At 38.7% G+C, this 23,097-nt stretch overlaps 2 protein-coding genes across 8 annotated transcripts in view; one reads left to right on the top strand and one right to left on the bottom strand.

Moving 5' to 3' along the window:
- Positions 1-9,769, top strand: part of grik5 (glutamate receptor, ionotropic, kainate 5) — an 85,767-nt gene extending 75,998 nt beyond the window's left edge. Inside the window, exons 20-23 of one of the 4 annotated variants that reach the window (XM_044208833.1) lie at positions 1,635-1,763; positions 3,544-3,665; positions 4,273-4,309; positions 4,993-9,769. In XM_044208833.1, the coding sequence (XP_044064768.1) occupies positions 1,635-1,763; positions 3,544-3,665; positions 4,273-4,309; positions 4,993-5,045 (341 nt within the window). In that variant the 3' untranslated portion in view covers positions 5,046-9,769. Of the gene's footprint in view, positions 1-1,634; positions 1,764-3,543; positions 3,711-4,272; positions 4,310-4,992 lie in introns of all 4 variants that reach the window. The other 3 variants (XM_044208832.1, XM_044208831.1, XM_044208830.1) reach the window with 3 other exon arrangements.
- A 6,682-nt stretch (positions 9,770-16,451) lies between these two features.
- Positions 16,452-21,857, bottom strand: LOC122881989 (nectin-1-like). 4 transcript variants are annotated; one of them, XM_044208827.1, is made up of 9 exons: positions 21,699-21,856; positions 21,525-21,566; positions 20,313-20,385; positions 19,916-20,010; positions 19,687-19,819; positions 19,229-19,328; positions 18,618-18,652; positions 18,454-18,509; positions 16,452-18,268 (listed from the first exon to the last, which is right to left on the bottom strand). In XM_044208827.1, exons 1-9 carry the CDS (start codon positions 21,723-21,725, stop codon positions 18,140-18,142), a joined length of 690 nt encoding a protein of 229 aa, XP_044064762.1. In that variant the 5' UTR covers positions 21,726-21,856; the 3' UTR covers positions 16,452-18,139. The 4 variants fall into 4 exon arrangements, with proteins under 4 accessions (XP_044064762.1, XP_044064761.1, XP_044064763.1 ...); XM_044208826.1 differs by having other exon boundaries at positions 19,687-20,010; XM_044208828.1 differs by lacking the exon at positions 18,618-18,652 and having other exon boundaries at positions 18,193-18,268; positions 19,229-19,323; positions 19,687-20,010; positions 21,699-21,857.
- Between the last annotated feature and the right edge of the window lie 1,240 nt (positions 21,858-23,097).

Genomic DNA, 23,097 nt, shown 5'->3' with positions numbered 1-23,097 from the left:
AAAAATGCTCTTTTATCTTATCTTAAAGGACTTTCGCTATAATCCTCATCAAAATAAATAAATAAACTCAATTGATTGTGGGAGAGGCAGAAACACCTGCATGAGATCAATTATGCTAAATAGACACATGTAGTAGTACTGATTGGTGAGAGATTAGATCTGAAAAATGTCTTGTACGTGGTTGATTTATTTTTTTTCTAAGGGATTAGTAAGTATTTAAACTGGAAGTAATGAACATGCAGTTAATTGCTTTTCCACACACGTCCAGTTCCTCTGAAGCTCCTTCTTTAGCACATACAGCGTAGAGGTGGTGTCACTGCATCACAGCGATCTGTTCTAATGAAGAGGAGGAGGGCATGACTAGAGAGAGGAAGGAATAGAGCAGAAAGTGAGATATGATGGACCAAAGGTGTGGAGAAAGATGAAGCAGTTACTGTACATCAGCATGTAGAGCAGACACAGACATGAAGAGCCAGACCAGAGAGGAGAAGGAGCTCTTGAGGCAGACCATTAGGAGAGACATTTAGATATTTAATAATACTCTGAAAGGGTTGGTTCACCCAAATAAAAACAAAGAAGATTTTCCATTTTGACAGAACCAGTCTAGCTTTCTCCAGCTAAGCTAATCATCTCCTGGCTGTTGATTCATATTTAATGGAAAGGTAAGAGAGTGGTATCAATATTCTCATCTGACTCTTTGCAAAAAAGCAAATAAATGTTGAACTATTCCTTTAATTCACTTTGATGATCACACAGATATGCTGGTGGAATTTGTCATTGGTACAGTGTGTAAAAAGCACATTTCTATCAACATCATTGCACGGAAAACAAACACATAGTGGCAATTCACATTCAAATATCCAACAACAACAGTTCCACAACTCACTCAGAGGGCAATACATGCTGCTAGCTAGCGAATTCAGGTTCTGTATTGCAGTGGGAAATAAAACTATTGTATTTTTGAAATGGTTTGTCATGAGAAATGATATGTTGTGCCTCCCAGAGGATAACAGCTCTCTCTGGCTGAGTGCTATCTGAGATCATTTTCCATGCTCTGTTTACAGGTTGTTTTGGGGTAGTTTGGGTTTAATTTGAAAAATAATCTTTCAAGAAACAGTATCCCCATTACTCTGAATAATTCACAGAACACACTGTCAACAGTTTTCATAGGGTCTGTTTTCTTGCAGAAAGTAGATTCAATGAAAACTGTTCACATTGAGGTCTGCTGATTATCGTCATGGCTAGATAACATTAGTGTAAATGAGAAAATGTATTTGCAATTTCTGGTGAACTGACCCTTTAAACCTTCCCATTCTTTTCTACTGTATCTAGTTCATAAAATGCTTTGTATGCTGTCTGACCAGCAGCTGTAATACTGGCTCTGTCTGACTGTAATCTCGCTCTTTATCGCTCAGTAATCCTCTCTTTATTTTCACAGTAAGATCACTCGTAGCCATCTCTAGGCTGCAACAGCAATTCTTTTCCTGGGATTCCATCTCCCTTTCTCTTACACTTTCCTCATTTCATGTTTTCTTCCTCTTCTGAAATAACTCCTCTCTTGTTTGGGCTCTTTTGCTGCGCCTTTTCTGTCCTCCTTCACTTGCTCTTATCCTTGATTTCCTCTCATTTGCCAGGGTCTCCGTTCAGAGATGAGATCACGCTGGCCATCCTCCAGCTGCAAGAGAATAACAGGCTGGAGATACTGAAGAGGAGGTGGTGGGAGGGAGGCCAATGTCCCAAAGAGGAGGACCACCGTGCCAAGGGTCAGTCGACTGCAGCTGTCTGTCTCCTCTCCCTCCTTCTCTCTAATGTCCCCAGTAATAGTCTCCTCACTGTCTGCTACAGTGCAGCTAATGGCTAATGCCTGACCTAATGTCCTTGTGAAGGGTGCTTAGCGCAATCTACTTTCCCAAATGTCTTCTGTTTGTCTTAGGTGGTGTGTTATGGGAATTTTATTAGAGTGAGTGTGTCTGTTCACACGTGTGTGTAAAATGTGCATGCGTATGTGAGTGTGTATGTGCCTGTATAAATGACAAAGACAATGAAAATGCCTCTGCATTTATGCCACTGCTGTCAGATGAAAATCTCTTTTTAAAATGGTTTTGGTAACTCTGAAAAGAAAAGACTTCATGCACTACTTTTCAGCATCATTGAGCTTCATCTGTGCAGTGTATCTCAAGCGTTTCAGGGCCCCATAATTTTGGCATTCACTCAGCCACTTCATCATTGGCCATTTAAATGTTTTAATTCAATTGAAAGTGCACTCCAGTGATTTAGTATTGCACTTACATAAAGTTCAGATACTTTCAAGAAACAGATTTTAAAAAAGAATAATCAAAATTGGAGCTGCAGAGGCTGAGAAAGACAGACTTGTTGTCCCTTGTATGAGTCAAGCTCCAAAAATACTGTATCCTACACTTAAACCCTCCCTGAGTGGTAAGGCCCATGTCTCTCAAACTCCCTGCAGTTTGTTACACAGGCTATCTATTAAAAATGTGTGGTCTCCAACCTGAGATTATGAAAGTGAGGTCACTTGAGTAATTTTCTCAGACTTAAAGGAATAGTTCACCATTTTGGGAAATACGCTTATTTGCTTTCTTGCAGAGAGTTAGATGAGAAGATTGATACCACTCTCGTGTCTGTACAACAAATATGAAGCTATAGCCAGCAGCTGGTTAGCTTAGCTTAGCATAAAGACTGGGAACTGGAAAACAGCTAGTCTTGTAATAAAATCTGGCTATCAGTGCCTCTAAAGTGGACACCACTACTTATCATGTCATATCTGTACAAACATCGAAGTGTAAAATTGTAGAAAATGTTTCAGTCGTAGTCATCTGGACAATGTTTTCAGGAATCTTCCTGAGTGTCTGCTGTTTACCCTGCCCACAGCAGACACTTAGGAAGATTCCTCCCTGAGGGCAGGGCTTAAGCAACACAGAGTAGCTTAAATTTCTGAGTTCTCAAACCATTTTCACAATTGAGAATGACTTCCGGATGGGAGCCGAAACGTCTTGAATTTGAAAACATTGTCCAGATGACTACGACTGAAACCTTTTCTACGATGGAACACTCTTGGACGAATGAGGGACTACACCGTATCGAAGTGTAAGAATGTCAAGTTGTGGTTCTACTTTTTGAAGTCGCTGCTCGTTGCCTGGGAAGCTTTAGTGGTGCTGGTATGTGGATTTTGTTAACTTCGGACAGAGCCAGGCTAGCTGTTTCCCCTTTTTCTAGTCTTTATGCTAAGCTAAGCTAACCAGCTGCCAGTTGTAGCTCCATACTTATCATAAAGAAACGAGAGCGGTATCAATCTTCTCATCTAACTCTCTGCAAGACAGCAAACAACACTGTTTCCCAAAATGTTGAACTATTCCTTTAACAGAGCTCCTCCAGAGCCACAGAAGACATTATACAACTGTTTTCACAGGCTGTATAGTACTCCCCATGACTATTAAATTTTAAAAAAGACATTTAAAACCACGCCAGTGTTGGTGTATTTCTGCGTTTGTGTACTAATGTTTGTCTTCTGTGGCCCACTCTCAGGTCTGGGCATGGAGAACATTGGGGGCATCTTCGTGGTGCTGATCTGTGGTCTCATCATTGCCGTGTTTGTGGCCATTATGGAGTTCGTGTGGTCAACACGACGCTCGGCAGAGACCGATGAGGTATGCCCCCATACCTGCCCTCGCCGACCCCACAGACACACCCCAGTAGGTTCCCATGGCATCCCGCCAACCCTTTTGATTATGTTGTTTTGTGTGCGTGTGTTTGTGTGTGAGAGTGAATAGATTTTTTTCAGCTTTTGCCTCCATTTGTATGTGTTTGTTTGTTTGTTTGTGTGTGCTGTAACATTTGAGGTTCAATGTGTTATGTGCATGTGAGATGAGAGGAATGTTCAAGTATGTGACGCTGAACTGCTGTAGTGTCCAAAATGTATACAACAAACAGAGAATTTGATTTCACTTTGCATGTCTTGCCTGTTTTGAAGTCACTGTGCCCTTCTAGTGTTTGCTGTTTAACAGTATGGCACTAAGTGTTTGTGAGCTAAACTTGATCGTACGGATAAGCAATATTGAGAAATGCCAATATTTGCTTGCATAAAAAAGTAGTGTGATCTTTTTCCCTGGCATTAAATGTCATGATGTATCTTCTTTTACATGCCTCACATGTACGCTGGTATTCTTCGTTTCCATTCTTGGATTACTTCTCACCCATTTCACTGTGTGTCTCCCTCTATCTCTCAACACACACCTCCTGTCATTGGGCCATCAGTGTCTGTTCTCCGATAATGAGTACTGTTTCTGTTTATGTGAGCACATGACTTTTTTTATGATTTCAATGAGAACGTTGTTTGTCTGTAGTGGACATGTGGATGCATTTTGTTCATCCTGTGTGCAAATTACAGTAGTCATGCTGTTGGAATGATGAAAAAGATTTGTGGGTGTTAAAGTGTGTCTTACTGTGTGTGTGAGAGTGTGCACAGCTGCTGTGTGTGTGAGTGTGCCTTTGTATATGTGCACCTGAGTTTGTAGGCCTGCCTGTCCGTTCATAGTGCATAGTGCCATAATGAAGTGCCCATAAACTAAACAACATTTTGGTGTTTTGTGTGTTTGGATTGTAATAACTCTCTCTGCTCCCTGGATATTCTCCCATCTCTATCCATTTCTACATCCTTCCCCATCACCTCCTCATTTCTGTTTTCAAACCATCCCTTCATTTGTTGATCTCTGTGCCCTCGCTTCTCCTGCGACTTTTTCGTTTACCATGCCTTACTGTGTCTGTTCTTTCTGCCTCGTTCTCGCCTTGTTCTTCTTTTTCTTTTTTTTATTCCTTTCAATTTTCTTGTTTACCCTCCGCTCTCCTATTTATGTACTGCCTTACCACTGTCCTGTTCTGCTGCCTGCCTACTTTGTGTCTGTGGCACCCCTCCTACCTTTGCCTCCTTCCCTTCCGTTTTCCCCTCTTTCCTCCCTCCTTCCTTTTCTCCTTTAGGTGTCTGTCTGTCGGGAGATGATCACAGAGTTCCGAAACGCCGTCTCCTGTAAGAAGAGCTCCCGTATGCGCCGCCGTCGGCCCCTCAGCAGCTCAGCAGCCTTGCGCCACCCCACACGCATTGCTCTGGGGGCCCCTCGGCCCCTGCGCCTGGTCCGGGAGATGCGCCTCAGCAACGGTAAGCTCTACAGTGGAGCTGGCCCACTGACTGGTGGAGCTGGAGGTGGAGGAGGTGGAGCAGGAGGGACAGGGCCTTCCGATCTGGGCTCTGGGCCCCAGCGGATCCTTGATGATCCTTTGGGGGCCAACACCACCCCTCCTCCACCAGCCCCTACCCCTGTGATGCTGCCTGCCCGCAGCTGCACGCACGTGAGGATCTGCCAGGAGTGCCGGAGGATCCAGAGCCTGAGATCAGGCAGCAGTATAGGATCAACCACAACAAGAATACCACCTTCATCAGCACCCCTGCCCAGGCTACCCCCACCCCCACCCCCATCCTCATCCAACACAGACAGTGAGGGTGGAGGGGGGCCAAGCCCAAGGCGGCTACACCACAGCTCCCCACCTCATACATCCCGACCCATTCCCCCTCCACAGAACAGCAACACCACAGACCTACTGGGTGACCAGGACTGAGACCAGAAGCAATGGGCAGGGTGAGAGGGCCGCAAGGAGCCGGTGATGTGACTGATGGACATTTGTGCTGCTGAGAGAAACACTGCTTGTTTCCACAGGTGAAATTCATTGGCGAACAAAAGAGGGAGAGATGGATGAAAAGAAGTTGAACTCTATGAGGTCAGCCAATAGAAAATGAGACGAGCTTGAGACCTACAGATACAGAACTGCCTACAAGCACGTTGTGAGATGGTCGACAGTTAAGCTTCTGTAATCAACTCTGAAGAACAAATCGAGTGGAAATGCACATGACCTGATGATGGTTTCCATTGTCTCCTTTTTCTCTCCTTACTCGCCTCTCACTTCACCTTTAGATTTGGGGGCACTGGTTTTCTTCCACAAACACTTCCCTGGAAGCTAACTACCCTGGAAGCTAACCACCCCTCTATTAAAATGAAGCCTTGTTTGAGGACATACTGTATCCGTATGTGATTTAAAACAGCAACTAAAAGACTTCCAGAGAATTATTTACTGTTTTTCTTTTGCTGTCTTTCTTGTTTTGTTACCATTGTTCTAAGTGGGAATTACAGAGTTAAATACAGACTATGTGTAACAATATGGTGGATTATAACATACTAAGAAACTTGACTGCGGCTAATTGTGTTCAAGAGTTTTGTGTCCCTCCCTGAGCCCCATAGCTGCTTTTTGGATGGTATCAGGGAAGGTGGAGGAAACGACTTCAAGGCAACATAATGCAAACAGTAGCAGAGGAAACTGTCGGTCTGCCTTTCTTTACACTGTGCGTGTGTGTATGTAAAAAATTGTGCTTCCTGTAAGTCCGTTTGTAACTACACAAAGTGAGGAGAACCATGTATCCAGCAACAGCACCCTTCTAGAAATGATAGATAATCAGACAGCCACAAAAAGAGGAGAGAGAGAGCAAGAGGCTTTGAAATGTGAAATTAATGTCCCTCGTTATCCTGGGTAACGTTTGCCAAGCCTTTACTTCACTTTCACCTCTGTTCACACAGCGTAGAAGAGATAGAGAGACTGTGCGAGGCAGAGCCAGAGACAGAGGGGCACGATAGTGAGGAACAGAAAGCGAAGAGACAGAAAGAGGCAGAGAGTGAAAAGGACACTACTGAATATGAATGAGAAATCCCTAACTGAACCACTTCCATTATTAGATCTGTCCTGATCTGTTAATTCTGGGCATCTTTTAAGGGGCTTGTTAATGCGCCAGCAGGCTGTAGCTGCAGCTTCCTCCCTTCTTTCTGTTTAACAGACAGACTTGGCCATTCACAGTAGAGGCTCCTGCCAGAGTGATAGACTCAACACAGACTTGTCAATACTGTCTCAAGCTTTTGATCGCCTAATTACTCCCCTCGGTGGCTGGGGACTCATTCAGGAGGGGGTTGAACACAGGGAAACATGCTGATAAATAGATTTAGAAGGAATACATGCTTTTCACTCTGGCTGGGAAAGGAATCTGGTCTTGTTTAATTATATAGTTAATGTTACAGCCCTACAGTTGTGTGAAACTCCAACTAAAACATTTAAACACTACAGTCACTACTAGCCACAGTGCTTAAAGGGAATACACTGATGGATTTGCATGTTTTAGGTCTTTACTTTCAAATTGTGTACACTTCATATTATTCATTAAACAGATTTCCAATCTCCCAAGTAGCCACTGCTTTTAAAACAAGTAAGTGTGGTATAAATATTAAGTTGCACAAACTTGCTTTAGATAGCTGATCCATCACAAGGAGCATTAAAGGATAAGGCTGGTGACATTCTATATTTTTCTTATTGTCAACAAAGCCAATGAAGAGACCAAAACCACCAATGAATTGATCTGACTAATAAGTAGCCAAAGCCTCATGTAGCCTATTCCTCTGTGCCATGGACCTCCATTGTATAAAAACTATTAAAAACACATTGAGTCACATCGTTGCACTGGTTGTAGTAATGTTTGCTAAAAACTACAGTACCCAGCAGTTTTTGAAAAAACATTTTTTAAATGAAAGTATATATTTGTGCCCATTTTTTAAGAGTTGCGTCTTTAGCGGGACCAAAGGGGCTTGTTGCTGAGTGCCACAAACAGGCTGGGGATGTCGGAAAGTATTGAGAGACAGACTAACACATTGGTTGTTTTGGTCTTTTCATGGGATTTGTTGACAAGAAGAAAAATGTACAATATTGCCAGCCTTATCCTTTAAGTCCACTGTATTTTATACACCATCACCTCCCATCATTGCCTCTTTGTGGGCAGATCAATGATATTAATCCAAATTGAATTAAGCACTTGCTCCCATTGACGCTGAGGATCACAAATAAAACCGATCAGATCAGTTTTAGGTTGGTAGTAAAAGAATGCGCTGCAATCCACTTATTTACATGAATGCATGACAGATATCAGATTGGTTACTGCAGCATGATTTCCCTTTAGTTTACCCTAATCAAACGTGCCCATGATTACTTTTATGTGCTGTAGCTGTGTTCTTTGTGGTATAACACCTCTGTGAAAGGGTCCCCTCAGAAGCAAATGTTACTGTGTCAGATAATTTAAACAGTATCATATTTACTGATTTTTTGCACAATAGCCTATCAGCCCTAGATTATATACTTTTTTGATATGACATCATTATCAAGTGCTGTATTAGCATTTTCTGCACTGCAGGTCATTGACTCATCAGTGTCTCAGAGTTCATTGAATCAGTTACCTAATCAGGTCCCAAAACATTCACTGTGGAGTGACTCACTGCTTACTGCTGAACTATGGGGTGGTTTGATACACACCTTTAGTTATAGTTAGTATACTTAGTTATAAAAAGGAAATGCTGACATCCAAGATTTGAGGGTTAGCTGATGCTAATTCTCATCATCCTGTTCAGTATGTTTTGATTTCCTGACAGCAGATTTTATGAATGTAATCATTGCATTTTACCCCCCCATTTTCTCTTTTTTTACCTCCGGTTTGGAATGTCGATTTCCCCATTTGTACCACAATCCATGTCTTGACACCCATGAGTCTCCTCCAATACACATAAAGTTACCAGCTGGTTTTTTCACCTTTAACTGAGAAGCTTCATGTTATCATCTCAGATCTCACCTAGTGCAGCAACAAGGACATGATCCCTCACTGTCTTCCCACCCATTCATATTCAGCAGTAAAACAAAGTGTGTGAGATAACCACCAGTTCAGCCCTTTACAAATCCTCTGAAAAAAATACTGGCATTGTTGTCTAGGCAAACATTTCATTGCTGTATAACATTATGCATTTTGCAGTGAAACAGATTTGTTGACACCGTTGTGTTCCAGATAATGAATGATAACATTGTTTGCACACATTATGCTGTTTCTCTGAATGATTTCTGTCAGCAGAAGCAGGCCTGGATTTGATGTGTCCCTTTCTCTCTGTTTACTTCTACCTTTGTGTTCAGAATGCTGACAAGGCAACAGGAGCCAACCAAACTTTCTACATGTAGTCACAGTACACACACACACACACACACACACACACATATACTCACAAATAGAGACATACTAAACCCACTGGCAGTTTTTTTGTTTTTGTTTTTTTTATTTTCAAATTTGTCTTCAGAGTATCTTTTCCATGTCTTCTTTGGTTTGTTCTGTGTACAAAACCACAAAACTTGATATTTGATAGCACCACATAGCCAATAAGTGGCTATCAACAGCTTTAAACCATCAGCTGAAAGCATTTATGACTTGCAAAGCATTATTGTAGAGAGACAAGGGGAGGGTACAAACCCTAAAAAGCCAAAATATTGCTAGTATGAATATCGAAGGGAAGGGAGGGTCACAAAACAGAAAACAAAATCAGATGGGGTGTCTAAACGCTCACCCCACAAAACAAACCTTTTTTGTTTACTTTTATGTTCTTTTCTTTGGTATTTTTTCATATTTCTATACTAGTGCTAAATGGATTATTAAAACTGATGATGAATATTATGATTAAATTGTTGTTATTATTCCCATTGAAGAGCAAGAGGTTCTATAGTGTGATTGTGGGTGAAGGGTGTGTGATGGGAGGTGTTGGGGTGAAGGTGTAATGATGTTCTTCAGAAAGATCGCCCTGTTGTTCAGACCTATAGGCACACAAACTTCTTTTGGAATAAAAATATTCAAACAGTCCCACAGAGACATGTGTCTTTGCTATTTGAGTTGAAGGTTCACTGCATTTGTTCTTTTCATGTCTGAGTTATTTGACTTACTGATATGGAAACACTGTCATCATGCAGGGGTGGAAGAAGTACTCAGATCTTTTACTTACGTAAAAGTGCCTCTAGAACAATGTAAACATACTCCATTAAAAGTAAAAGTCCTGCATTCAAACTACTACTTAAGTAAAAGTACAGAAGTATTATTATCAAAATGTACTTAGAGTATCAAAAGTAAATGTACTTGTTCTGCAGGAAAATGGCCCCTATGACTGATATATTATTATATATGACATTAATCGATTGTTAATACTGATACATGTTACTACTACATTCGGTAGTTTAGAGGTTGTGAGATGATTAATGAGGTAGAAACAGTTGCACAGTACAGTAGTAACTATAGTTGTCAGATAAATGTAGTGAAGTAAAACGTACAATATTTGATGTGATTTGATTTATTTGACATATCAAATATATATATATATATAGAACTGTGACAAATAGATATTCACTGAAAATGTCGAGGATAACACAAAAAAGCTAATGGATAACTTGCTTCCATTGTGGTCCTCGTTGTGTTTCCCTCAGAAATGTAGTGGAGTGGAAGTATAAAGTAAAATTAAAATGCAAATACTCAAATAAAGTATCTTAAAATTGTACTTAAGTACAGTACTTGAGTAAATGTATTTAGTTACTTTCCAACACTGCATAATGCACTTCCTTCAAACAGAATTTGTCTTATGTTCTTATATATTTCCTGTGATGACTGAACTACACAGTACAACAGCAAAATGAGAAACTACAGATTTGGTACGGTTTGTGAAAATTTTGAACTTTATTAAGCAACAATAGCCAACTAATTAAAAGTTCTGTTTTAAAGCAAATGTATAGACAGTTTACAGAACTGTGCACTGTTGGTCCTGTCTTTCTGCTTGTCTGCATGATTTGATAAACAAGCACTGACTTTTAACAAGCAAATAAAAAAAAAATATGAGTTCAGTTGATGAGTCCAGTTCAGCTGAGAACATGGGGCATCTACAGTCTAATTTTCCCTCAGAAATAGAAATGGTCATAGTTTTACCGAGTTTAGTTTACTCCTTTTTCATAGTTTGGAGAAACAGGAACTTTGTGTGCCCACTCTTACTCTACTCTTACTTCCTCATAACTGGTATGTTGTCTATTTCCTGTGATTGAACAACACAGTGAAAAAAAAACTCTCTGCTGCTTTAGTACTGTTTCACATAACTTTTTATTTTTGGCTGATTGCAACAAGATGAGGCACCTTCGATAATGTCAAACCCTCAGAAACAGTGTTTTTTTTTTTTTGGTGATACGGGGGTGATTCATAAAGACTTTTTGCCTTACACATCCAATCAAAACAGAAAGGGCTGTAAGAGGCAAATTTCCTGAGAGTAACATAAATTCAACAAGACTAAAAGTCAGTCATTCTGGTGTATCTGTGAAGCTGTACTTAGGCACAGTGGTCCATTGAGCTAAATGCTAATATCATGCATGCTCACAATGATAATGCCAACAGGTAATGTTTACCATATTCATCATCATAGTTTAATGTGTTAGCATGCTAACAATTGCTAATTAGCATTAAACACACAGTATAGTTGAGGCTGATGGGTATGTCATTAGTTTGGTCATAAACCAGAGTTCAGGGCAAAAAGTCAGGGCATCATCAACATCAGTAGGATTAATCCTCTGGGGACCATGAATGTTTTTACAAAATGTCATCGCATCGTGGTGGACCAACCAACCAACCAACCGGCATTCCTACCGCCACACTGCTAGCATGGCTAAAAATACTTGAATGATTAGGTCCAATATATATTCATAAGCCAGAGTTATATTGACATATTTTTTTGCTATTCACCACCATTTAGGCTCCCACTACAGGAAGCAAGAGAAATGTTTATGGTGTATGTGCTGGGTGAACAGCTTTCACTGGAATGAATGACCGCCATGTTTGGATTTCTCATCCATTGTTTATTAGATCCAAAGTTTTTGTTAGTTAAAACTGTATGCATGACATGATTGACATTCATGTAGGATCACAACCTACAGAAAACTATCATGATTGGCTGGTTAGATTCAGCTGCAGTGAGATTTATGAGAGCATGAATTGAGGGCCTGGAGGAGCCACAAGCTTTGAGTTTTATTTAAAGAATAAGGGTGACGATATTCTACATTTTTCTTATTGTCGACAAATCCTATGAAAAGACCAAAACCAACACTGATCCATTGTTGTCCAAAAACTAATAAAAACCCACCAATGAGCCACACTGTTGTACTGGTATGTAGCCTCAAACTAACTCCAAGCTCACCTTGTCTCTTTCAATCACATCACTGGACCACCTGTATCTGAAAGATAGACAAGCTTTTGTCAAGGAAACTGAAACAAACAAGAACATAAATTTATATGGTGCTGTTTAGAAAAGAGAAGAGGAACTTGCGATTTTTCTCTCACCAGTGCAGACATAGTGCCTGACCAAAGCCTTACGTCTAAATAAATAAAAATACAGTTATGATTAGTTCTTTTGCACATAACTAGCACACAAAGTGATTTTTTTCCAATTCATAGACACTTTAAAGTACAGTATGTGTTAAAATAGTATCAGATAAATAGTATCAGTAATAAACCACTGATACTATTTATTTATTGATCAAAAATGTTTACTAAATGCTGATATATTAGTAATATCTCATGTCGTGACCCTCTTGGTCATGGAAGGAATTTGCTTTTGAACAGCTCAGACTCAGACACACACACACACACACAAACCTTGTCACAAGTAAGTTGTGACAAACATGGTCACGACTATCAGCACAAATGCTCCAGCAGCAATTATCCTTAGTAATGTCTGATCTAGCATCTGTTCTGGGAAAAGAAACACAACTGTGATCAACTCCAAACCATGTGAGAGTCTTTCTTATGTTAAGAGAATAGTTTGAAAGTTTGGGAAAAACATTTATTAATTTAATTTTTTTTTCATTTAACCAGGTAAAAGTCTCATTAAAATGTACATTTCTTGCCAAGAGTTAGAGGAGAAGATTGATACCATTCTCATGTTTATACAGTAAATATAAAACTAAAGCCAGTAGTTGGTTAGCTTAGCTTAGTATAAAGAATGGAAACAGAAGGAAACAGCAAGTGCTGGCTTTCTCGGCAAGAAAGTGAATCTTATTTCCATAAACTGTTAAACTATTCCTTTAAATCATTTTAAATTTAAGTTTGGTGTTGATAGTGTAGGCAACTAATTCATGATACTATGCATCTTGTACTGCATCTGTGTTGCTGGTCTGCCAGTCGCCAACTGTCATTTCAGACCCTGCAATTCCTTCTTCATCCAGCAGTTGTACCCAGTGTGTTCTTGCTATCCCTACCTGCATGCCTCCCCCTGATTAGCTAATTAGCTCCCTAGTATATGCACCCGCCCTCACGTTTCAGTTTTTTGTTAAATTGTTTATTTTGCCTTCCTGCTGTAGCCCTTTCTTCTTGTTGTTCTACCAGCCTTCAGCCTATGACCCTCGCCTACTTTGGACTTTTGCCTGTCTGCCTTTGCCCCATCTGGATCTGTTAGCTTCCTCTGACTGCCCACCTGTTAACCCAAACCCTACTTTGATCATTGGTCAAGTAAACCTCATTTTAATTCCACCTGTTCAGCCTGTGAGTTGAGCTATGTATGTCAGAACTGTTACAGATATGACTTATTTGATTCTCACCTCGAACAACAAGGTTGGTGCTTCCTTCAAATAAACCACTAGGAAAGGCTGCAATGCTGCAGGTGTACAGCCCTGCATCTCTCATTTCCACATCTCTGATGATCAAAGATTGTTCTGCAATCAAACCTGAACAAAGATAGGTAAACATAGGCTAGAACTATTATGTACAGTACATACAAGTAGATGAAAAAATAGGCGTAGGCCTATATATAAACAATGAACAACAACATACAACGTCCAAGTCAAATTGTTTCTGTGAAAGAAGAATACAATAGTGCAGAGAGTGCTGGAAAATTAAATTATTTAATATACTTTACATGAAGTAGGTGATTATGTACAGTAGCCTATGTATACATGTCTAATGGGTGGATTCATCTATATTGGGACAGTCTTTGTAATTATTTCTTGTAATTGCATTCTTGCCATGCTGCATGGCACCATCTCCATCCCCATCATCGCGCCGCTCTTCGGGCACTGCCAGAATCTCCTCCAGGAGTGCGTGAGTGAACCTTTGACAACAGTTGCTGTGTTGCAGGTGTCTTCCAAGACTCCAGCAATTTTTCCGGTTGCGCGTAAACTCTTCCTTGGGAGCAGAAGATCCTCAGTTAGTTGGATAACTGTAGGACTGGTTTCAGAGTACTTTCTTCGGCGCTGCATTTACGGATTCTAGAACTCCGACGTCCAGCCACGTCGAAATCAAATGTTGGCAACATATAGACTTAGCCTACACAGCCGCGGTCTTTTTCTGTCTTCATTGCTCGCCCCTGATTGCTGTCACGTTGGTACTTCGCTCCTGTCGCAAATGCCTTGGAGACTCCCAACTGTCGCTGCTGGCCTGAGGTTGAACCTCCTCCTGAGGCAGGTGTGCTGCTGCCAAGTCCGGCAAACGCCGCAGGATGGTTAATTCTAAGATGCTATCTTAGATTAGAAGTGTTACCTCGCGAGACGGACACTTTTTTCCTACAAATGTGGTATATTGCCTGTCAACTGTATGGGCATTATAAGAGAAGTGTGTTCACTATAAGCACTTGCAATTAAAATCTAACTCCACTGTTTATGCTTCTGTCTTTTACGTTTGTGTATTATATATTCAAGTGAACATTATCTGTAGATATCACAAGTACTCAAGCCTAGAAATAATTAATAATAATCAGAGACACACAAATGAAATCCCTCATATGTTTATTGGACTGTCCCTTTCTCCAGAAGCCATTGAGGATGGAAGACAGTCAATGATGTTAACCAAACAATGATTATTGTGCTTATTATATTTCACACACCATATGAACTACTGTAACTTTCACCAGAAAAAAAGAAATTGCTGTGATTATAGTAATGAGCTCAAACTAGCAGTAGGCGAAGTGAACCTTACCAGGTGAGGAGGGGTCACATTATGCTACCCCAATGCTATAAAAACATGTATAGAACCATATCTCACTGGAACAGTTTGTCATGCTTTATATGTCAAGAATCTACAAAAAATAAAAAAGTATTAAGAAGCAGCTAATATGTTTTTATTGATGACAGGCCTGCAAAACAAATACACAAAATAGGTTTTCTCAGATTATTTTGCAATATGGATGTTTAGATGAACTGAGATTGTTAATGTTGCTTTGTTTTACCTGTCAATCCATTAAAATTGTTGTTTTAATGTTTTGTATATGCATCGGTTTGATGTTGAAGGCAATGGTAATGTTGTAACTACATTTTATTGTTTACTGTATGTAGTGTGAGTGCAAACATTGTTGATTAGATGTAATTTCTTTAAATATGGACCACAGGAAGGATCCAAATAAACAATAAACAATACGCTGGCAAACATGCACAACTCTTTTCCAAACCCCAAACGTTTTCAGCTATCTTGCCTTTATCAGGGTGGTGTTTCCTTAACTCTCAATTATGGATGGGAATTTCCTTGCGCTTTCATAGAAAGGGTCCTGTGGAAATGTCTGTGGTGAATTGAGAAAGCAGGACCTAGGTGCAATAAACTCAGGATTAATGCAAAAGGAAGAGATCGTTCACATCTTGAGTAAAACTTGCTAAATCAACATCAACAATATGCTTTTACTATAGGTTTTATGAAACTTTCAGGTCTGCAAGATGCAACAATTTGAATCTAATGAATTTAACCTTCTAATGCTTGCAAACTAATTTCCCATTCATAATAACAACAGCAATTCATAGCACATTCATAGCTGCTGTACTTTACACGCACATTCCCTATGGCAGAGAATTTTAACACAGATTTTGCTCCATTAAAACCTCTCATTTCCAATTTCTTTTATTCTAGGATCACACCACTTACATATATCAAATTATCATCATCATGCAGACTTCAGGTAAAATTTGATAACCAACCCTGGTGCTCCCCGGAGTCAGAAGGTGTAAGAAGTGACTGCTAGCATTTCTTGTTGGAAAGTCAATCAAATTACTACAAAGAGACGCAAAACAACCACAAACAGACACAAGCTGACCATAAAGAGTGGAATAACAACTACAAAGAGATGAAAAACTACCACAGACAAAATGACCACAAAGAGACGTAAAGGGACTACAAAAAGACACAAAAGGACCACAAAGAGAAAACAACCACAGACATAAAAAGGCTACAAATGAGTGACAACTTTTTTAAAGCAAGAAAATATTAATTTGCACATCATCCCTTCCACAATGTCCATGTTTGCTTATTGTTTGTCCTTGGGTTTGATTTCTTTACAAGATACCTCATGTATATGTGTGGCTTATTCTCAATAGTGTTACAGTGTCTTTGCTTTTCGTACTTTTGCATTTTCTCTTCTCAGTCTGAGTAATATAATGAACTGCTATGGAAAGACTTTCAAAATGTACTATACCTTATAACGACATTTGTCTTGTCTTTCTTATCTATTTCCTGTCATGCCAAAAATGAGAAACCGCCGATTTGGTAAGGTCTGTGAAAATGTAGAACTTTATTAAGCAACAATAGCCACCAACAAAATGTTCTCATTTAAAGGAAATGTAGAGACAATTTATAGAACTGTGCACTGTTGGCTCTGTCCATCTGTCTGCTTGTTTGCATGATTTGATAAACAAGCCACAGGACTGAATTATCACAAATGCAGAATGTTCTCACATGTTCTGACACAAACACAAAGTGAGCCAACATAATCTCACACCCACAAAATCACACTGTCAGGAAACACTGCTGAAAACCAGCAACTTAAATCTAATGTTCAGCGATGATATGCACCATTACAGCAACTTTGCAAACAAACCATATTTTGTCACCTTTTTACATATGGCATTTTCAGACCGTAACATCTGTGTACAGAGGATTCTGACATTAACATTGAGCAATGTTCTGCACAACAGGCCCAAAGCAGACAGAATACAGGGTAGGATAAAATACCACTACAACTATTACAGATATCAGTCCTATGGGAATACATACAGTACTGTATAATAACATGCAATTCTTGTTTTTGGTTTAAAGCTGCTGCAGGTGAGTTTTAATAAATAGCCAGGATTAGGAAAGTACAAGCAAGAATTTGAAAGAGTACAACCACAACAACTCTAGCCTTTCTCTCTGACTCATAAACCCTTTAACCCTAACAAAGACTGGCTAGTTCCTGAGTTAAAGTAAGAGGCGCACATCATATTTTCTAAACATCATGATGTCCAATTTAGTTGAATCACAATTAAAGAGGAATCTAGAAAGTAAATTTTACTGCTGAAATCGAGCAAGTTTGGTGTCCCCTTTAAAGTCCCTAAACACCTTCAGCTCTTGCAATCATTAACACGCTACACAAGTGTTGTGGTGCTAAGTTAGTTCCCTATTGACGGTGTAATTTTTCATGTGTCTTCCTCCTTTGGTGGTCAACAAAGGAGGAACAGGAACTTTGTGTGATGAGATCTACTCTGTCTTGTGTTTAAATGAATGAGTTTTGTCTCTTTTCTGGTTAATTCTAGTGAGGCTATACAGAGGAAGGCGTTCTATATTTATAATTGATAGTCAGTGGTATGCACAGGCTGCAAAATCTGTCTGTACAAATGGAATTTATTGTTGGTTTGGACATCAGGTCTTGGTGGCGTGATGATGTTCCACTAGTGTTGTTGGATTGACATTTAATGCAATTGTAGCCCATTGGAATTTAAGATTATTCCCTTTAACAGAAGGATATTTTTCTACATATCTTTACTGTAAATAGTTTCTATTTCCAATGCAAAACAGAATCTTTTGATTTATAAAACTTTTTTCAGTTTCTGATTGTTCAACGTCCCTCAGGTAAAGGTTGGGTGGTGGTGGGGTTTTGGCAGCTTATAAAACTTAGTTTATTTAAAAATAAAAATAGAAAAGGGGGAGAGAGCGAGATTAAAAAACAGTATGTATTAAATCAATTTGATGTTACAACCCTATATGAGGGCATCAATAGAAGGCCTGGAGCAGCCACAAAGGTTAGGTTTTATTTTAGTAGCAGCTGATTTAGTGACAGCTGTCAAGATATGCTGATTTCACTAAATGATACCAAAATTATGGTAAATACAACTTGCATACATAAGCTTTAAGAGTAATTTTTTTGCCCTCAGCAAGTACAAGAAAGAGAACTTCAACATCACTTTACATTTCATCTCATTAAGGCTGCTGACACAAAACTATGACCTCGGAGTATGTGACATCCTCAGCATGCACTGTGTGCTTGTCTTTGGATGAAGGTGTAGCATCTCCGGATGGTTTGAGCTTGATGTGAGAGTAGACCACATCCTATGAGTAAGTGTGAGAGAGTGTATTAAGGTGGAGACTTTGTTGCTCAGTTGTATCGTTATGTTGTTTTGCTAAAACAACTATCTCTTTTTCTTATCACACCAACAGCATAATAATACTTCATTTGACTGAAACATATTCAACTTAAATTAAGAGATGTAGTTTCAGACCAGCTCTGAGCTTACCTCTTCTCTTACAATAACAGATGGCCTGGCCACATCCATCACCTGACCACTTGTATCTGAAAGACAGACAAGCTTTGGTCAAGGGAACTGAAACAAACAAAAGATTTATTAATAAGGTGCTGTGTAGAAATAGAGTGAAGAGGAACTCGTGCTTTTTTTCTTACCAATGTTGACACGGTGCCTGACCGAAGAATCAGGTCTAAGTGAAGGAATCGAAAGTGCTGTTATTCATTTTTCTGCACGTAATTACCTGATTTGACTTTTGACATCCTTTCTTTATAATCCCAGAAACCTTTTTGTATAAATAATGTATCACTTTTAAAATGAAAAAAATATACTAAAACAAGGGCAGATTTTTTTATGTTTTGAATGAACTGAATATAAGCGAAGCAATCTTGAGAATGATAAAAAAAAAAGTGTAGTACAACCCAGACAAAGGAATATTGAAAAATAATCAAAGAAATAGAAAATAATGGTTTGATACCCCATCATGTCCTGTATACAGAAACCTTGACAAGCCTAACAATAAATACAAAACTACATGATGCATAGTTATGTATATGCGTACACAGCTCATGGTGGCCCACCACCTTACAAAGTTGGTTGTATACATAACATAACATAACCATCATCGTGACAGATGGTGTTATTGTTAAAAATATGTATTAAATGGATGATTAATTCTGATATATTTGTAACTTGGTTAAGGGAAGAAGTTTCTTTTCTACAACTTCTATACTCCTACGCAGAATACACATCACACACACACACACACCTTCTGATGATGAGATAAGCTATGGCTGCCACGATCGTTAACACCAACATGACAGCAATCACTATAGCAGAAACCAGCCCTGATGATAACGGCATCTGCTCTGGGAGAAGAAACATGACTGTGAATAACCCTGTGTGTGTCTATTGTGAAATTATTTTAAGTTATTAGTGTTTATATAATCACAGTTAATTCATCATTGCTGTATAATTGGTATAGGTTAGAGACATGCACAGTAACACAGCACAATCTTTTTTTTTTTTTTTTAAATCAAATTATCCCCTTATTTAGTAAGAGAATCAAAGTCATTTTACTCCCCACTGACAAGTAATGGATAGTATGATTAAAAATCTAATCTAATGTCAGAAAACATAGACAAAATATTGTATTCAAATTGATATATAATGTATCTACTTCATGTTAATATGGCCAGGTTCTGTTAAAATTATTTTCTTACTCACCTTGAACAACAAGGTTGGTGCTTCCTGCAAATGAACCACTAGGAAAGGCTGCAATGCTGCAGGTGTACAGCCCTGCATCTCTCATTTCCACATCTCTGATGATCAAAGATTGTTCTGCAATCTCCACTCTCTCCTTCAGAAATGTATCCTTAGTATTAACTCCATGTAAAACATTAAAAACAAGAATGATGAATTTTTCTCCTTCTGGTGGCTTTAGCTCCCACTGAACCTGAGTAATATTGGCTTCTTTTGGTCCTGGGATGAACTGGCAGGGCAGGGTGACGTCATGCCCGAGGTATCCAGTCACTTCTTGTGCCTCAAGAACTGTCCAAAAATAAGGTGATACATTAATTACTCAACTGACCTTTTTCAGAAAAAGTAAGGCGTCAACAGCACGTAACAAACAAACGTATCTTTTCACATCACAGAGTATTTGCTATAATAGAGAAGCTGTGTACTATTTTAGAACTCAGTTCTAAAATGTGTTTGTATTAAAGGGGAAGTTTCACAACTGAGTCTCAAAAACTACCTCATGTGTTCTACACATAGTAGCCTACATACATAAACTGCACTGTTACCAGTCTTTGAAAAACAAAATCTCCAAAGTTTAAAACATTTTGTCTTACCTGGGAGTAATGTGATGTAAATCAACTTCAGCAGTATGAGAGGTGATTTGCTGCAAGTTTTCATTGTGTACAACTACAGGCAGTGGTAAAAAAAAAAATAATACAACAAATTGGTGTTGCTGTGCATATATGAATTAATGCACCAGCAATATAGGAGGTTACAATGGTACATTACTAGTAAAAAGTGAGCCATATTAAGTTAAAATAGCATATCATGCAGTGGTGGAAGAAGTACTCAGATATATTACTTAAGTAAAAGTAGCAATACCACAGTGCAGAAATACTCGGTTACAAGTAAAAGTCATGCATTCAAAACTTTACTTAACTAAAAGTACAAAAGTATTAGCATCAAAAATTACTTAAAGTACCAAAAGTAAAAGTACTCATTATGCAGAATGGCCCATTTCAGAATAATGTATATTATATCATTGGATTATAATAATTGATACATTACTGTGTTCATCACTTTAATGTTGCAGCTGGTAAAGGTGGCGCTCATTTTGACGACTTTATATACTGTAGTTTACTGGGTAGTACTGGGTAGTTTAATCCATTAACATACAGAATCATTTATTAGTTGATTATATTTTGTATTAATAACCTTACTCTGCAAAGAAACTAATAACTAATGTTGTCAACATAAATTTAACGGAGTGAAAAGTACAATATTTGCCTCCAAAACGCAGTGGAGTAGAAGTATAGAGTAATCCCACTGATCAACAGAAGTCATTTCAACAAGCCTCTATGCTTTAGCTCTGATATAGACCAGAATTTATTGGCTACATATAGCCCGGTTTTAGGCCATGTTTTAAAAATGCATAATAAACTGTAAACATTTAACATAAGCACAGCACACAACCGCATTTACAGTATAACTGTATATTTTTTGTCATATACACAAATTCTGTTTACTCATATCCCACCGTGCAATGTAACGTTGTTACGTTAAGACTAGACTTATTTTCAACTTTGAATAACCTTAATCTAAACTAGACGCCAGACAAATAGACGTCTAGACATCTATTAAACGTCTTTTCACCGTCAAATTGCTGTGTGAGCATAAAGTGGAAATACTAAAGTAGAGGTACAAGTACCTCAAAATTGTACTTAGGTAGGCTACAGTACGTGAGTAAATGTACTTGGTCCACCACTGATATCATATGTCAGCTTTGAAATAATCACGATTTTCAAGTCAACATTAAGGAAACTTACAGTTACAAAGAGGCAGATCCGTCGATGTCCGGTCCGAAAACACTGAAAAAACATGCAGTGTCACAACAGGAGAAAAGTCTCACACATATAACATCCAAACTTAGTGTGTATACACACTTTTTTATGTAACAAAATAAGTGAATTAAACTAGTAGACCTAATTAAAACAACTTACCCAAGAAAGAGAAGAGGAAAGGGGCATGACTGCGGCAGCACTTTTACCAGGAATAAAAACTATATCAAAACTCTTACAAGCGGATCGTTACTCTTTCGCGTTCAAGTGCCATGCAACAAATGTTGGTTTATTCCTCTCTGCCACCCATATAGTACCCACCAGTAGACCAGTGACCTCATGTGGTCAAATCATGATACTGACGTCCAGAGAAACACTAATGTGATGTTCAGGTTTTTTTTTTTTTTTTTTTTTTTTTTTTGAGATATTAGCAGAGTTTGAACAAAGCAATTCAAAGCACTTGAACAAAGCAATTCCCATATAGGCAAGACTGAGCTATGGTTTGAGGATTTAGAGCTGTATCAGTGTCAGAATCTGTGCTTCATTGTTGGCTGGTAAAAAGTATTCAGATGTCCTGATTACTGTATGGTGGATCAAATTCTACAGGAGATGAAGTGCATTACAAGTAATTGTACGTAACAGAAAAGATCACAGCAAAATGTATTTAAGCATGAAAAGTAACATTGCTTTTGCCACCTTGTGGTGTCAGCCAAAAAAACAAAAATCACATTTGATAGCAAAGTAAAACACACAAACGTGACTTACTACATTGTTGTAATGAAAATTGTGTGCTCTACATTTCATGGACATATAGTTAGATGTCAGATTTGTGATAATGCTCATGCTTTTGTTCCCCACCATTGGAGGGGGCATTGCATGTCTCTTCATATCAACATATTCATAAATGTGAGAATCTTTTTGTTTGCGTGTGTGTTGGAGAGAATTCAAAGAGGAAGAAAGGGGAACATAAAAGTGAAATGTTTACAAATATGCCATTTAGTATAAAATTAAATGGGGCATTCTGCAAATTTGTACCTGTACAAATGATTGTTGACAAGATCTTACTCAGGTCTTGAAAACTGTTCAGACAAAATGATATAAATGCAAAACTCACAGGTTCAAAAATGAAAAAAGAAGTTTCAAAGCTTGCAAAGAGTTTTCACAGTTAAGTTATGAAAATCAAATTAATATGAGGTTAAAAGTTTTAATAGCTAAGAGAAGAAAGAATAGATGGTCATGAACTGTAACACTATTTAAAGCATGACAGCAGATGAACACTCAGGGCAGGACCTAGCACATTCGGCGTCCTTGGCAAGTTTCCCCTTTATTTATTCATTTTTTATACTTTCAGACATTACAATCAAAACCTCTTAACAGTTCTGCAGTAAAAGTACTGCAAACAAGAACAAGCACTAATATGAAATCAACACAAATATCAGCTCTAGCATGTTTTCAAAGAAAAAAGAAAAAATACCCACATTTTTTCTGGGTGCAATTTTGGCACACCCCTCTGGGTGTGTTGCCTATAGGAAGAAGGCCCCCCCATCTGTACACCATAGAC

The sequence above is a fragment of the Siniperca chuatsi genome, linkage group LG9, assembly GCF_020085105.1.
Source record: "Siniperca chuatsi isolate FFG_IHB_CAS linkage group LG9, ASM2008510v1, whole genome shotgun sequence".
Classification (NCBI taxonomy): Eukaryota; Metazoa; Chordata; class Actinopteri; order Centrarchiformes; family Sinipercidae; genus Siniperca; species Siniperca chuatsi.
Note: the sequence above shows the minus strand (reverse complement) of the source record. Positions and strands in the feature narration are given on the sequence as shown.

Coding starts and splice junctions, on each gene's coding strand:
- LOC122881989 (XM_044208826.1), bottom strand. CDS start 21,725: ATGCCCCTTTCCTCTTCTCTTTCTTGG. Junction 20,011..20,312: donor TTACATCACATTACTCCCAG/GTAAGACAAAAT, acceptor ATTTTTGGACAG/TTCTTGAGGCACAAGAAGTG. Junction 18,653..19,228: donor GCTTATCTCATCATCAGAAG/GTGTGTGTGTGT, acceptor TCCTTCACTTAG/ACCTGATTCTTCGGTCAGGC.